This window comes from Gobio gobio (genome assembly GCF_949357685.1).
Source record: "Gobio gobio genome assembly, chromosome: 5".
Classification (NCBI taxonomy): Eukaryota; Metazoa; Chordata; class Actinopteri; order Cypriniformes; family Gobionidae; genus Gobio; species Gobio gobio.
In genome coordinates, this window is record NC_137101.1 from 47,556,992 (window position 1) to 47,572,663 (window position 15,672).

At 44.2% G+C, this 15,672-nt stretch overlaps 1 protein-coding gene across 7 annotated transcripts in view; it reads left to right on the plus strand.

Annotated features, from left to right (window-relative positions):
• The window catches only part of LOC307126551 (NACHT, LRR and PYD domains-containing protein 12-like), a 156,921-nt gene that overhangs the window by 87,829 nt on the left and 53,420 nt on the right, over positions 1-15,672 (plus strand). For all 7 annotated transcript variants that reach the window (XM_079817139.1, XM_079817140.1, XM_079817141.1 and 4 more), the window contains one exon: positions 13,883-13,929. In XM_079817139.1, the coding sequence (XP_079673265.1) occupies positions 13,883-13,929 (47 nt within the window). The remainder of the gene's footprint in view (positions 1-13,882; positions 13,930-15,672) is intronic.

Sequence of the window (15,672 nt, forward strand, 5' to 3'; positions counted from 1 at the left end):
TCCCTCATTAAAAATAAATTGTCATAATTAGATCTTAGCATAGTATGGGGTGAATTCAGGTTGATTGGGACACTTTTTTTCCAAGTCATTTCAATGGCAAAAACTGTCAGAATCATTTGATTTTGTAAACTATCACACACACAGTACTTAAATATAGCTTATATCTCTATAGCTGGCTATCAAAGTGCAAAATGGCTACAAATTTAACATCAGAGCAAGAACAAAATGTATGCAGCTTACAGTAAATGAAATCCTCAGGAGTCAGGATTAGTCTAAAGATGCAGGTTAAACTCACAGCACGGGCAGTGATGGAGCTCGCAGCATCTCAACAGAACCGCCAGTCATGAGGTGCTCACGTGAACAGTGCGCTTTGCTTTCTTTTAGTTTCAAATTGTTTCGTAATCGTTTAAAAGATGACATTTCAAGCTTTCTATACACACATTTCTCATGTCTGTGAGAAGTAGTCTATACGCTGAGTTTTGGATTATTTATGAGACGCGCTCCAGTTCATGTGCAACGCAAGTGATCGCTCCTGCACCTTCATGTCATGATTATTGTCTGCTATAGTCTATTTGCTTCTTATTTAACAAATCCGGGCAATTGGTAGATGAAATATCGATTAAAATTACGATACAATTTATACAAATCGAAATTCACTTTAAAGAAAGGCTTTCTACAAAACAAAACTTAAGTGGTCAAAATCATTTCTGACCCTATGTCTTTGACATATATTACGCATTTTTGCACTTTTAATTATCAATATAGCCTAGATGACATTTAAAAATAGCATTATAATATTTAAACATAAATATGAAACAATATACATTGTTTAATGGCTACAACAGGTAGCCTATAGTAGGCTACAGTACAGATAAATGTCATGTCTGAGCGGGATTTGAGCAAACGTTGTTTTACCGTGAGCTTACACCGTTTTAAAAGTAACTGAGCTACTGAAAAATGTAGTTAAGCGCTAGTGTCGCAACTTGTATCTCGCCACTGCCCAACACTGGCTGTATGGCAGTGCACTTGATTTGAGACTTGGATGACTCGTGGTCTTTTATTGCCTCTAATTTAAGGTTAGTTGTTCCTCTAACGAACAAATTGTTGGTATTTTCTGACGATGCGTAGGTTCGACAGTAGCCGCGTTTACATTAGCCTACAGATTTGCGCAAAACTTTATATTTTCTAAATGTCAATAAACTATTGCGAAATGACGGTGTTTCCATTAACCGATGTTATGTGACTAAAACTTATTTTTTTTCCTCTTGTGATAAGTCATTCCAAAAATGATGCCACGTCTGTTGGTTTGTATATCCCAGCCACCGCACCAGACATTATTACTAATGGAAGGAGATATAGGCGTGTTATTCAAGCATTAATTCAAATTAAAAGAGCAAAATGTTTGAATCTGCATGATGGTAACTGGTGTTTTTTTTACCATTTCGTTATTTTGGCTTGGAATTTAGTTTGTTGGAAATATGAACTGTATTTAGAAATGCTTTTCAAATTAAAAACTTTGCGTTTAATAAACAAAATACATTTTTTAAATGAAGACAGCGTTTGGAGTGGAGTGCAAAATAATCGGTCCCCTCAGTCCACGGCCTTTGTTGTTATTGTGAGTGTACACAAATAAAAGTAGACAGTTTATAATTATGTCTTGCACTTATCTGTAATATTCCACTGTCATAAAGGAAAAAAATCCATCAGAACGTGCCGGCACCTTCGTCAGACAGAGGGTTAAATAAACCATAGCCTATTTAGTTTCATAGTTAGGCTGTTTAAATGTTAGCCTATAATATTATTATTTTAATTTCATATTGATTAGGCGTATGAAAAGTCCCTCTTAATACCGGGGATATGTTGCCACATTTTTTTAACCGATAATTTTCCTTTAGTCTGTATCAGCTCAGCGCTGAAAACCAATCAAATGAGTTACTCAACAAAAGTGCATTATTGTTACTAGCAACAGCATTCTTTGACAAAAGCTATCCAATCCGTTACAAGTAATGTTTTAAGTAGTAACCAATAAAAATATGTTTTTCAATTCAACCCACCCGCCACTGTGGCTGGTATACAAGGCAAAGTCACCCGCCACTTTGAAAAAGTACCCGCCATTGGCTGGTTGAAGGTTCATGCTTAACATTTCCTGTACAGTTATGCACATACAGAAACATATTTTGTATTAAGTCAATTATTCGTGTGGGCCGTGTGCAGTAGAAACACCCATCCTAACTTCTATACATCACTGTATATCCTGCGGGACAAACTCACGTCTGAAGTATTAGTTCATGAGTTAATTTACATACAGTATTTTTGTTTAATACTATTTTATTATTTTAAAATATAATAGTGTTATCACATTTTATTTATTATATTACCCGTTACTGCCAGGGATGGGCTTGATTAATCGACGATCGATAATTGATCGTTAAGAATTTCGTAGATCACGTTAATTAAACACCACACTCGGTTTTCTGTGATCTTCCGTTTAGATTTCAGAAGAATAATCATGAAGAGGTCCCGGCGAAGTGTGGCGTGGGCCATTTTGATTCAGATCAGGTCAACATACTTATATTTCTCAGCAATAATCAGTCGCCTGGTGCAGAAGTTGTGTTCGAGTTACTAAAGTTAGTTATTTTTCACAAGGCTTTAAGTAGCCCAATTTGTTAAGTTAGCCTAATTGTTAGGAAGGCTATTATCTGGCCCTTTCTTCTGGCTCGGATAGTTTTTTCAAGATTCAAGATTTCAAGAGTTTTATTTGTCACATACACAGTTATATACACAATATACAACTGGCAGTGAAATGTAAACAGGTCCGCTCCATGGACAGTGCAAATAACAGTTACAAGAAATTAAATAGAAATAGAATAAAATTAGAATAAAAAGTATTAACATAAGTAGAATTATAAATAAATCAAGTAAAAGATAAAAATAGGAAATAAGATAAAAATAAAAATATAAAAAAATATGTGGATATGATAAGTGAGATAAACTGTAGACTTAAAAATAAGTGGTTAACATAAAATATATAATATGTATATATAAAGAAGTATAATGTGCAAGGTTTATTACAGGTTGTTACGCAGTAACAATAGGGACGTAAAGTGCAGTGCAATTGCAGTATGTGGATGTTAATGTTAAAAGACTGTATGTTTATGTGTGTGCGGGGGTGAAGTGAGTCACGTGACTGAGTTCAGGAGTCTGATGGCCTGGGGGAAGAAACTCCTCCTGAGTCTTTCAGTCTTTGCCATCAGGCTACGGAAGCGCTTACCAGATGGCAGCAGGGTGAAGTGAGAGTTTGCAGGGTGATTAATGTCTCTGATGATTTTAGTAGCTCTACCTCTGCAGCGTTTGGTGTAGATGTCCTGCAGAGACGGGAGAGCTGAGCCTGAGATGCGCTCGGATAAGCGCACCACTCTTTGCAGGGCTTTGCAGTCGTGACTGGTGCTGTTCCCGTACCACGCTGTGATGCACTGAGTCAGGACACTTTCTATCGCCCCTCGATAGAAAGTTTTCAGGATGGCTGGTGAAACCCTGAATTTCCTCAGCTGGCGCAGGTGGTACAGTCTTTGCCTGGCTTTTTTCACCTGTGTCTGGATGTGTGTAGTCCAGGTCAGATCCTCGGAGATGTTCACTCCCAGGTATTTGAAGCTGCTCACTCTCTCTACCGGTGTCCCGCTGATCATGAGAGGGGAGTATGACCGATGCTGTCTCTTCCTGAAGTCCACAATCAGTTCTTTGGTCTTGTTAACATTCAGAGAGAGACAGTTGTCCTGGCACCATGATGTCAGTTGCTCCACTTCGTCCAAGTATGCCGTCTCATTGTTGTTGGAGATGAGACCCAGGACAACAGTATCATCAGCAAACTTGATGATCGAGGTGGAGCTGTGTGTGGACAAACAGTCATGGGTGTAGAGAGAGTAGAGCAGGGGACTCAGCACACAGCCCTGTGGAGCTCCAACACTCAGGGTGATGGAGGTGGAGGTGAACTGGCCTACTCTCACCGCCTGGGGTCTGCCAGTGAGGAAATCTTCAATCCAGAGGCAGAGAGAAGAATTCAGGCCTAGATCCAGGAGTTTGTGTGTTAGCTTAATGGGAACTATGGTGTTAAAGGCTGAGCTATAGTCAATAAATAGCAGCCTGACATAGTTCCCACTTTTGCTGTCGATGTGAGTGAGGCAGGAGTGAAGGACGTGAGAAATGGCATCTTCAGTCGATCTATTGGGACGATAGGCAAACTGAAGAGGGTCCAAAGTGTCAGGAATGGAGGAGCAAATGTTGTTTTTAATGAGTCTCTCAAAGACCTTCATGAGTTACATTTTGACAAAACCTGTCAGATCTAAGCATTATTATGTTTTTTGTTTAAGTTATTCTTTGTTATTATTATTATTTTGGAGCAAATGCGGTCTCTGTGTAAGACCGCCGGCTCGCTGCTGCAGGTTCTGCTGCTTTAGAGAACCGCAGACATGTTGGGTTTGCCTCACTGAACGCAGTTTAACTGTCGGCCACAAGTTGATCTCGTAATAAAAGGTCTCATCGAGGAAAAACACGCTGGATTTTTGTATTCATTGCTGATTAATCGATAGGCGATCGTTAATTCTCCCGATCGACTAAGAAAATGTAATCAAATGCCCATCCCTAGTTACCACTGTGCCCTGAAGAAACAACAACAACATCATTTTATAAGTCTTAGGGCGTTTTCACACCTGAAAGTCCGCACCAATGTCCGAACCGAAGTTCATGTTTTGATACTTTTTATACATTCGGTTAGTTTTGTTTTGGTTTCACATTGCAATTATGCGAGCGCACTAAAGAACTTTACATGACGTACTTGCGTCCACTCATCATCATCAGTGTGGGCTGCATCTGGACATTGATTGGTTTGTAAACGGACGTGCGTCTGACGTCAGCGTCTTTGACAAGAGTGAATGAACGGACGCATATCGTTGCCACTATTGAACAGTGCTGTTACAAGTAGACAGGAGGCAGACACATATGTTAACAGGAATGGTAGTTTATTGACCACAGTAGAGCATGGGAAGTGGAGCAGGTGAGTAAACCGGTTGATGGTAGATAGGAAGGTGATATGAGAGAGAGAGTTACTGTCTTTAGTATCGAAGGTGGAATGACGCTGGAGCCTGGAGGTTTCTGGAGACTGGAGATCGCTGGAGACTGGAGATCGCTGGAGGACAGAGGGACGGACAGGAACACACCCACACAGCAGACAGGAAACACGGAAGGAGGGATACATGCTGGAGACAGGTAGTATCGCTGGTAGAGTCCTTGAGGTAAGCATAGGTAGCAGTATATGCGAACGAGACCGGACGTGGAGTGCTGTGTGCGTGTGCTTCTTGTAGTGCTGGTGATGAGTGCCATGATGAGGTGCAGGTGATAGTGATCAGAACTCTGGGGATGGAGTGCGCTGTGATTGGTGGAGGGTGGAACCTGACGTGTCTGTGACAGTACCCCCCCCTCCACGGCCCGCTCCAGAGGGCAGAGAACCCCGACGCCGTGGTGGTCGTCCTCTAACCCGCGGAGCTGGCTTCTCAGGATGACTGTCGTGGAATGTCTGGAGTAACATGGGATCTAAAATGTCGTTCCTTGGGACCCAGGAGCGTTCCTCGGGACCATATCCTTCCCAATCCACAAGATATTCCAGCTGACCACCACGACGTCGGGAGTTCAAGATCTCATTGACCTTGTAGGCCGTACCGTCCTCCAGGATGAGTGGAAGGGGGGGTTCGGCGGGAACTACGTCAGGTCCTGTGGGGGAAACAGAGGGATGGTGAGCTTTGAGTAGTGACACATGGAAAGTGGGATGTATACGATACCCTTGTGGAAGACGGAGTTGATATGTGACCGGGTTGACCTGCTTGGTGATGGGGAACGGGCCAATGAACCTGGGACTCAGCTTTTTGCAAGGCAGACGCATTCTGATGTCTCGGGTAGAAAGCCACACCAGTTGACCAGGCTGAAAGACGGGGGTGTCAGAACGCCAAAGATCCGCGACCATCCTGCGTCTGCGCAGGGCCCGTTGCAGCTGATGGTGAGCTGAGTCCCAGACCCTCTCGCTCTCTCGGAACCAGTAGTCCACAGCAGGAACGTCGGAGGGTTCCCCATCCCAGGGGAACAGTGGAGGTTGGAAACCGAGTACGCATTGGAATGGGGTGAGTCCTGTAGTTGACTGCTTCAGGGAGTTTTGGGCGTACTCGGCCCAACCTAGGAACTGGTTCCAAGAGTCCTGGTGGTCATGACAGAAGGTACGTAGGAAGCGACCAATTTCCTGAACCTTCCTTTCCGTCTGCCCGTTTGACTGTGGATGATACCCCGACGTCAGGCTAACGGCCACACCTAGGAGTGAGAAGCACGATCTCCATACTCTGGAAATGAACTGGGGACCTCGATCGGATACTATGTCTTCAGGTACTCCGAAGTATCTAAAAACTTGATTGAAGAGTGTTTCGGCTGTTTCCATGGCAGTAGGCAGACCTGGGAGTGGGATCAGACGACATGATTTGGAGAAGCGATCTACTACCACTAGGATGGTGGTATTACCGTCTGAGACCGGCAGGTCAGTGATGAAATCTACTCCTAGGTGTGACCATGGGCGTTCTGGAACGGGCAGAGGAAGGAGCTTACCAGCTGGAAGATGACGTGGAGATTTGGAAATGGCACACTCCCTACAGCCCTGCACGTACCTTCTGACATCCTTTGCCATCCCTGGCCACCAGAAGCGTTCTTTTAGCAACGAGAGGGTTTCATTGACCCCCAGGTGACCAGTACCGAGTGACGTGTGAGCCGAGTGAATGGTGGGAGTGCGTCGTGTCCGAGTGAGGTATAGCAAGCCAGGTGGACAACCCGGCAGAGAGTTCGTGGAGGCATTGGAGGAGGGAATGGTTTCTTCGGACCAGGTAATAGGACTTACTATGAGGGAGCTTGGAATAATGGGTTCTGGTTCTTCGATCTGTTCGTCAGGGGCATGAAGACGGGATAGAGCATCAGCCTTAAGATTCTTGGTACCAGGACGGTAGGAGATGGTGTAGTTGAAACGGGAGAAGAACATGGCCCACCGGGCTTGTCTGGGGTTTAATCTCTTGGCTGATCGAAGATATTCAAGGTTTTTATGATCTGTTAGCACCAGGAACGCATGTTTGGCTCCCTCCAACCAATGCCTCCATTCCTCTAAGGCAAGCTTGACTGCGAGAAGTTCCCTGTCACCGATGGAGTAGTTGACCACCGCCGGGCTGAGCTTGCGGGAGAAGAAGGCGCATGGATGGAGTCTACTTGGCGTCCCCTGCTGCTGCGACACTCCGGTTGTGGAGGCGTCCACCTCCACGACAAAGGGCTTTTCCGGGCCTGGATGGACTAGGAGGGGAGCGGTGGTGAAGGCTTTCTTGAGGTGGCAGAAGGCGTTGGTGGCTGCCGGGGTCCAGGACAGAGACTTGGGTTTGTTGCGTAACATACTGGTGAGTGGATGAGTGATGGAGCTGTAACCTTTGATGAATCGTCGATAGAAATTGGAGAAACCTAGGAAGCGCTGGAGTTCTTTTATAGTGGTGGGTTCTGGCCAGGTGGTGATGGATTCCACCTTCCTCTCGTCCATCCGGATGCCACTGTGATCGATGTGGTATCCCAGGAAGGAAACTGAAGTTTGGTGGAAAGAACAGTTTTCGGCCTTGAGGAATAGATGGAACTGACGTAGACGGTTGAGGACCTCCGCAACGTGTTGGCGATGTTCGGCCTGGCTCCGGGAGTAGATGAGGATGTCGTCGATGTAGACTAGGACGAATCGATGGAGAAACTCCGGGAGCACTTCATGGATGAAATCCTGGAATACGGAGGGGGCGTTTACCAATCCATACGGCATGACGAGGTATTCATAGTGTCCAGTAGGGGTAATAAAGGCAGTCTTCCACTCGTCCCCCTCACGTATCCGGATGAGGTTGTACGCGCTGCGGAGGTCCAACTTGGTGAACACAGTGGCACCACGGAGATGTTCGAGGGCTGCTGGGACGAGAGGAAGGGGATACCGGAACTTAACTGTTATCTTGTTGAGGGAACGATAGTCGATGCATGGCCGCAAGCCTCCGTCCTTCTTTGCCACGAAGAAGAAGCTGGATGCAGCAGGGGAAGTAGACGGCCTGATGTAACCTTGGACGAGGGCTTCCTGGATGTATTCCTCCATGGCCTTCTCCTCCGGGATGGATAGTGGGTATATCTTACCCCTTGGTACTGGTTCACCCGGAAGCAGGTCGATGGCACAGTCCCATGGCCGGTGTGGAGGCAGCTTGGAAGCCCGTTGCGGGCAGAAGACATCGCTGAAGGGGGTGTAACACTTGGGAACATCGACGGAGCGTTGTTCAACTGGACTTTCGATGGATGTGGCACAGAGAGTCAGATCAGGCAGAGATGAGGATGGAAGAGGAAGCTCAGTCAGACATTGTGAGAAGCAAGTGTCGCCCCACTTCAGGATTTCGCCCGTTTTCCAAGAGATGGTAGGATTGTGCTGCTCCAAACAGGGGCGCCCCAGAACCACGTCAGCGGTCGAATCCTCCAGAACCAGCATGTGAGCCTCTTCCCGATGAAGAAGCCCGACCTGAAGAGTGACTGGTCCAGCCACGGTACGGACGTGCTTGCGACTGAGGGGTCTTCCGGTTATTGAGCTGATCCTGTAGGTGGTCGGAGACGGAGTGGTCTTGAGGCGTAACTGGCGGCAGATGGCACCGGAGAGGAAGTTGCCGGCTGACCCCGAGTCGAGGAGCGCGACCACTGAAAGGGAGACATTAGCGGCAGTAAGGGTGACGACAGTGGTGAGTGGTTTAATTTTATGATCAGCAGGAATAATGGCACTCACCATGGGTCGCGGAGGTCGTGTGGGGCATGCAGCTATGACATGCCCAGGCTCACCACAATACAAACAGAGACGTAGGGTCAGCCGACGGCGGCGTTCTTCAGGGGTTAGTCGGGAGTTCTCTAACTCCATGGGTTCGTGGGCTGGTTCTGGGGTGCTGACGGGCTCGGATCGGCGGAAGGGCACGTTGAAGGGATACTGGTCCTGGTGCTCTTGGATGCACGCCTGCATGCGAGTGGCACAGCGAATGGAATGCTGGATGAACTTCTCAAGGCCGATGGAGTCCTCGCATGCAGCGAGATGCAGCCGTACCCGAGGTTCCAATCCTTGCCGAAAAGTAGTTATCAGCGCCTGTTCATTCCATCCGCTGACTGCTGCAAGCGTTCTGAATTGCAAAGCATAATCGTAAATAGACATGGATCCCTGTTTTAAATTGTAAAGTTTCTCACCAGCTGACGAATCTGTGATAGGCTTCCCAAACACCTCCCGGAAGTGGGAAATGAACGCTGAGTATGACTGCGTTACCGCGCCTTGTTGTGACCAGATGGAATCGGCCCACATTAATGCATTGCCGCAGAGCTGAGATATAATGAAGGCGATCTTTGAAGTGTCGCTCGGGTACAAGTGCGGCTGCATCTCCAGGACCAGTGTGCATTGCAGCAGGAAGCCGCTGCAATTCTCCGCCGATCCTGAGTAGGGCGCCGGTTTGGCCATGGGACTAGCATACGGAGGTAGTGAAGGAGGGTTGTTGACAGATGGGTTGGTGTTCGCTGGTGCAGGTGAATGAACAGTAACTGGAGTGGGTTGTGGAGGAAATGTGCGCCGAAGCGCATCTACCAATTCCTGGAAGGGATCCGGTTGGCTCATACTGGGTCTCGGTTGGGGTCCGGTCTTCTGTTACAAGTAGACAGGAGGCAGACACAGATGTTAACAGGAATGGTAGTTTATTGACCACAGTAGAGCATGGGAAGTGGAGCAGGTGAGTAAACCGGTTGATGGTAGATAGGAAGGTGATATGAGAGAGAGAGTTACTGTCTTTAGTATCGAAGGTGGAATGACGCTGGAGCCTGGAGGTTTCTGGAGACTGGAGATCGCTGGAGGACAGAGGGACGGACAGGAACACACCCACACAGCAGACAGGAAACACGGAAGGAGGGATACATGCTGGAGACAGGTAGTATCGCTGGTAGAGTCCTTGAGGTAAGCATAGGTAGCAGTATATGCGAACGAGACCGGACGTGGAGTGCTGTGTGCGTGTGCTTCTTGTAGTGCTGGTGATGAGTGCCATGATGAGGTGCAGGTGATAGTGATCAGTACTCTGGGGATGGAGTGCGCTGTGATTGGTGGAGGGTGGAACCTGACGTGTCTGTGACAAGTGCGCATTGCTTGACTATTTTCTTTTCGTCACGTTTAAAAGTGGACATTTCAAGCTTTATATACACATATTTCTCATGTTTGTGAGACGAGTATCTGCTGACTTTCGGTTTATTTGAGATGCGCTCCAGTTCATGTGCAAAGCATGTGATCGCTCCCGCCATTATTGTCTGCTATAGACTATTTGCTTCTTATTTATTAAATCCAGGCAATTATCTGATTAAACGTTGATTAAAATTAAGATACAATTAATACAAAACGAAATTCCCATTAAAGAAATGCTTTCTAAGCAAAATCATACAAAATTTTGTTCAAAATTATTTCTGACTTTCTGTCTTCTGACATATTGCGCATATTTTCACTTTTCATAATCAATGTAGCCTAGATTTAATTTTAAAATAACGTTATAATATTTAAACATGAACTGGAACTTCCTGTAAATGGTCTGAAAGTACGAACCATACAGAAAATGCTTTCACACTAGAGACAAACCGAACCTTTGTTCAGTTTGATCCGGACCGAGACTACCTCTTTTCGTCAGACCAAATTTCGTCAGTTTGGTCCGGACCGTGGTACGGGGAAGGTTTCACACCTGCAATTTTGATTCGGACCAAACTGAAAAGTCTGAAAATACGGACCAAACAAGGTAGGTGTGAAAGCGCCCTAAAAGGGATAGTTCACCCAAAAATGAAAATTAGCCCATGATTTACTTTCCCTCAAGTCATCCGAGGTGTAAATGACTTTCTTCTTTCAGACGAACACAATCTGAGTTATATTAAAGATGTTCTGGCTAATCCAAGTATTATAATGGCAGTAATAGTTGCTCTGTTGTTGAAGTCCATAAAAACTGCACCTGTCCGTCAAATAATATGTAAGGATTATTCACTTCAATTTGATAAAAATGTACTATTACAGTTTTTTATTTGCTTTGGTTGTTTTCAAAGGTGTATATTGTTTGTGTATATAAAAGTTGTATATTTTCAAACTAGCAAAACAGATCATCAAAGGTGCACTATTTTCCTTTTTTGTTGCTAGAGTGTTCTGGGTGGTTGCTAGGGTGTCCTGAGTGGTTGCTAGTTGGTTGCTAAGGTGCTATGGGTGGTTGCTAGGCTGTTGCTAAGGTGTTCTGGGCTGTTGCCAGTTGGTTACTAAGGTATTCTGGGCGGTTGCTAGGGTGTCCTGGGTGGTTGCTAACGTATAACGCTAATGATTTTTCCGCATTTATCTTATTGTGCTACAAGCTGGTCTCAAGCAAGTGTAACAACATTGAAGCCATTATATATTCTCTATAAACAAACTGAAAGTTTTAAATAAAAAAAACAAGGAGTTATCATCACTGCCTTATCATCAGACATTATAAATGATTGACGTTTGATAGTTTTTTTATTCTTTGCAGATATGTGTTTGATGTATAAATTAATTCCTGATCTTGCGCCACCACCTCTTAAACATTGTATGACTTTCTGTAAAGACAACCTTAGGGAAACCAGGGCATCCGTTAGAGGCGATTGTTCAGTTAAATTTAAGAAAACTACCTTTGGACAATCAGCGTTCTCATATAGAGCAGCAGAAAGATGGAACTCATTGCCTGTTCATATTAGAGAGTGTACATCATTTAGTACTTTTAAAACAGAACTAAAACCATGGTTTAAGAAAAAGCAATCATCTGATCATTATTTTTTTTATTTTTTTTTGTGTATGTATGTATGTGTATATATATGTGTATATGTATGTATATATGTGTGTGTGTATGTATATATATATATGTATATGTGTATTTTTTTATTTTTTATTTATGTGATTTAACATTTGTGATGATATATGATATTGTTATTTGTGTATTTACTCCTTTTTTCCCCTCTCTCTTGGATTGTAATTGAATGCTGTAATTGTATTGAACATCATCCTGCCCAGGGACCACAGATGCAAATGAGCTATTTAGCTAACTCTGGCACAAAATTTGTGTTGTGCATGGTCCCTGTTAAATAAATAAATAAACTACACTAAACTAAACTATTCTGGGTTGTTGCTAGGGCATTTCTAAGGTGTTCTGGGTGGTTGCTATGGTATTGCTAGACGGTTGTGTGGGTATTCTGGGCAGTTGCTGGTTGGTTACTAAGGTATTCTGGGTGGTTGCTATGGGGTCCTGGGTGGTTGCTAGGGTGTTGCCAATGTGCTCTGGGTGGATTCTAGGGCATTGCTAGGCAGTTGCTAGGGTATTCTGGATGGTTGCTAGGCAGTTGGTAGGGTGTTCTGAACAGTTGCTAGTTGGTTACTAAGGTATTCTGGGTTATTGCTAGGGTGTTCTGAGTGATTACTAGGCAGTTGCTAAGGTATTCCGGGTGGTTCCTAGGGCATTGCTAGGGTATTGTGGGTGGTTTATAGGGTGTTCTGGGCAGTTACTAGTTGGTTACTAAGGTATTCTGGGTGGGTGCTAGGTGGTTGCTAGGGTGCTCTGGGTGGTTGTTAGGGCATTGCTAGGCAGTTGCTATGGTATTCTTAGTGGTTGCTAGGCAGTTGCTAGATGTTCTGGACAGTTGCTAGGGTGTTCTGGGTGGTTGCTGAGGTATTCTGGGCTGTTGCTTGGGAGTTCTGGGGGGTTACTAGGCGGTTGCTAAGGTATTCTGGGTGGTTGCTAGGGTGTTGCTAGCATGTTCTGGGTGGTTGCTATGGTGTTACTAGATGGTTGCTAGGGTATTCTAGGTGGTTGCTAAAGTATTCTGGGGGGGTTGCTAGGCAGTTGCTAGGGAGTTCTGTGGGGTTGCTATGGTGTTGCTAGGTGGTTGGTAGATGGTTACAGATGGTTACTATGGAGTTTTTAGCCTGAGTTAACACTTAGCTAATCACTATTAGCATGTAACTAGTCACTGCTAGCATGTTGGAAGTCCTGTATGCTAACATGAGTCAAAAGAGCCCCCAACTCTGTACCCCCATGTTTCTACGACGTTCTAATGCAGAGATACGGTTCTTGCTAAATGGTTGCTAGGGTACTCTGTTTGGTTGCTAAGGAGTGGCTTGGGAGCTGCCAATGATGATCCGCCAAAGGCTGCTTGTCAGTATGAACGATATAAACCAACCGCAGTCCTTCTATGACTTTCAGATTAGAAGATATTCATCTTTGGGTTCGGGTTGCTAGGGTGCCTGATAATGGTTGCTAGGGCGTGGCTAGGAAGTAGTAAAGGGTAATTTGTGATTCGCTGTTTCTGCTCGAGTCAAACGACCCCAACCTCATGTTTCTATGACACTTCTGTCTAGAGACATCCCTTTGATCTCTTTCAATGGAAGACTATATTTGTGTGTGTGTGTGTGTGTGAGAGAGAGAGAGAGAGAGAGAGAGAGAGAGAGAGAGAGAGAGAAAGGGAGTGTGTGTGTGTGTGTGTGTGTGTGTGTGTGAGAGAGAGAGAGAGAGAGAGAGAGAGAAGGGAGTGTGTGTGTGTGTGTGTGTGTGTGAGAGAGAGAGAGAGAGAGAGAGAAAGGGAGTGTGTGTGTGTGTGTGTGTGTGTGTGTGTGTGTGTGTGTGTGTGTGTGTGTGTGTGTGTGTGTGTGTGTGTGTGTGTGTGTGTGTGTGTGTGTGTGTGTGTGTGTGTGTGTGTGTGTGTGTGTGTGTGTGTGTGTGTGTGTGTTCACTGATTAACTATCACTGTGTGTGTTTTCTAGTGTGGGTCATGGAGGAGAGATCAGGATTACAGCAGGAGTACACAAATGTATGTCTACACACACACACACACACACACACACACACACACACACACACACACACACACACACTCTCTGTCACACACACACACACACACACACACACACACTCTCTCTCTCTGTCACACACACACACTCTCTCATATACGCACACTCACACACACACTCTCTCATACACGCGCACTCACACACACACACACACACACACACACACACACACACACACACACACACACACACACACACACACACACACACACACACACACACACTTTTGTGATTGTTGTTGTGTTATAAATGTCCCTTGTGTTCAGACCTCTCTACATGATAAAAAGTAAAAATATTGTTTCTATGTCTAGAATGGCTTTAGACATATTTGTGTTTAGAATCTTTTCATTAGGGAATCCAACAAATCGACAAACATTGTACATAGCTTTTATGATTCCTCATTATAAACATAAGAAAGAAACACACAAACAGATAATACAATAAAAAACAACAACAAAGCAGAACAATCCCCATACTACCCACCCTAGGGACTTATATCACATTAATGGGACAATCAATGTTACACAGTTACTCAAGCCACGGTATCAAGGTAGTGGAGAAGGGGAAACCAAATTTTATCAAATTGATCCAGCTTGTTTAACAAAGAAAAACAAATTCTTTCCAAATGTAATAACTTTACCATTTCATCCAACCACAATTTAAGTTCTTCCAGAACTTTAGTATTAGTTTATTTGCAATAATAATCCCATAGGACATGAACTGTTGTTGCGATTTTTGAAAAGTGAGGTTATTTGAGATAATATCACCACAAGTGGGATCAGGCTCTAATTCAACATGTAACATTTCTGACTGCATTTGAAAAATATTAGTCCAGAATGGAATTAACTTGGAGCAAAGAGCATAGCTATGCAGGAGAGTGTTTTCCTCTGTCTGACATTTATCACATATTGGGGAAACATCTAAAAATATATATATTCTGCTTTGTTTTAGAGTAATGGTGTTGATGAATAATCTTAAATTGAATAAGGCAGTGCCCAGAATTAACAGAGCATGTATGAATAGTCTCTAATGCATTAACCCATAGTTTGTCACTAATCCCCCCCTACTTCCTGCTCCCACTGTGATCTTTTATTCTGTGTAGAAGGTGAAGTTGTCGATAGTAGTGAGTTATACAGTAGAGAGATCAAGTGCCTAACCCCATTCCCAAGATTTAAGAGCTCATCAAACTTTGCAGAAGAAGCCTCATTCAGACAAGGCAAATGCTTTCTGACATAATCCCTGAGCTGCGAATATTGGAAAAAAATAGTTTTTATGCAAACCGTATTGTGCCTGCAGCTGACTAAATGAGGCAAAAGAACCATCAATAAATAGATCACCAATAGTTTGAAAGCCAAATTCTCTCCACTTTGTGAAAGCAGAGTCCATAGTAGAAGGAGTAAATGAGGGGTTCCCTCCAATTGGTAAGAGGAAAGATTACAAATTTTGATTTTGATTCTGCTTCCAAATGCGAATAGTACTATGGATTATACAATTAATAGTATAGGCCATAGGGCTGTCACTTTTTATTCGATATTCGAATATGCATTCAAACATGACGTGAATTATCTGTAATCGAACTATAAATAACCTATCCGGTTTTTAAAGTGCCATGTAGCGCATTTTTTACAGTCTATGATTAGACCGTTTGTTTTTTATTGTTTGCCATCTCATCCAATAGAGGGCGCTCTAAACGTATTTTAGCA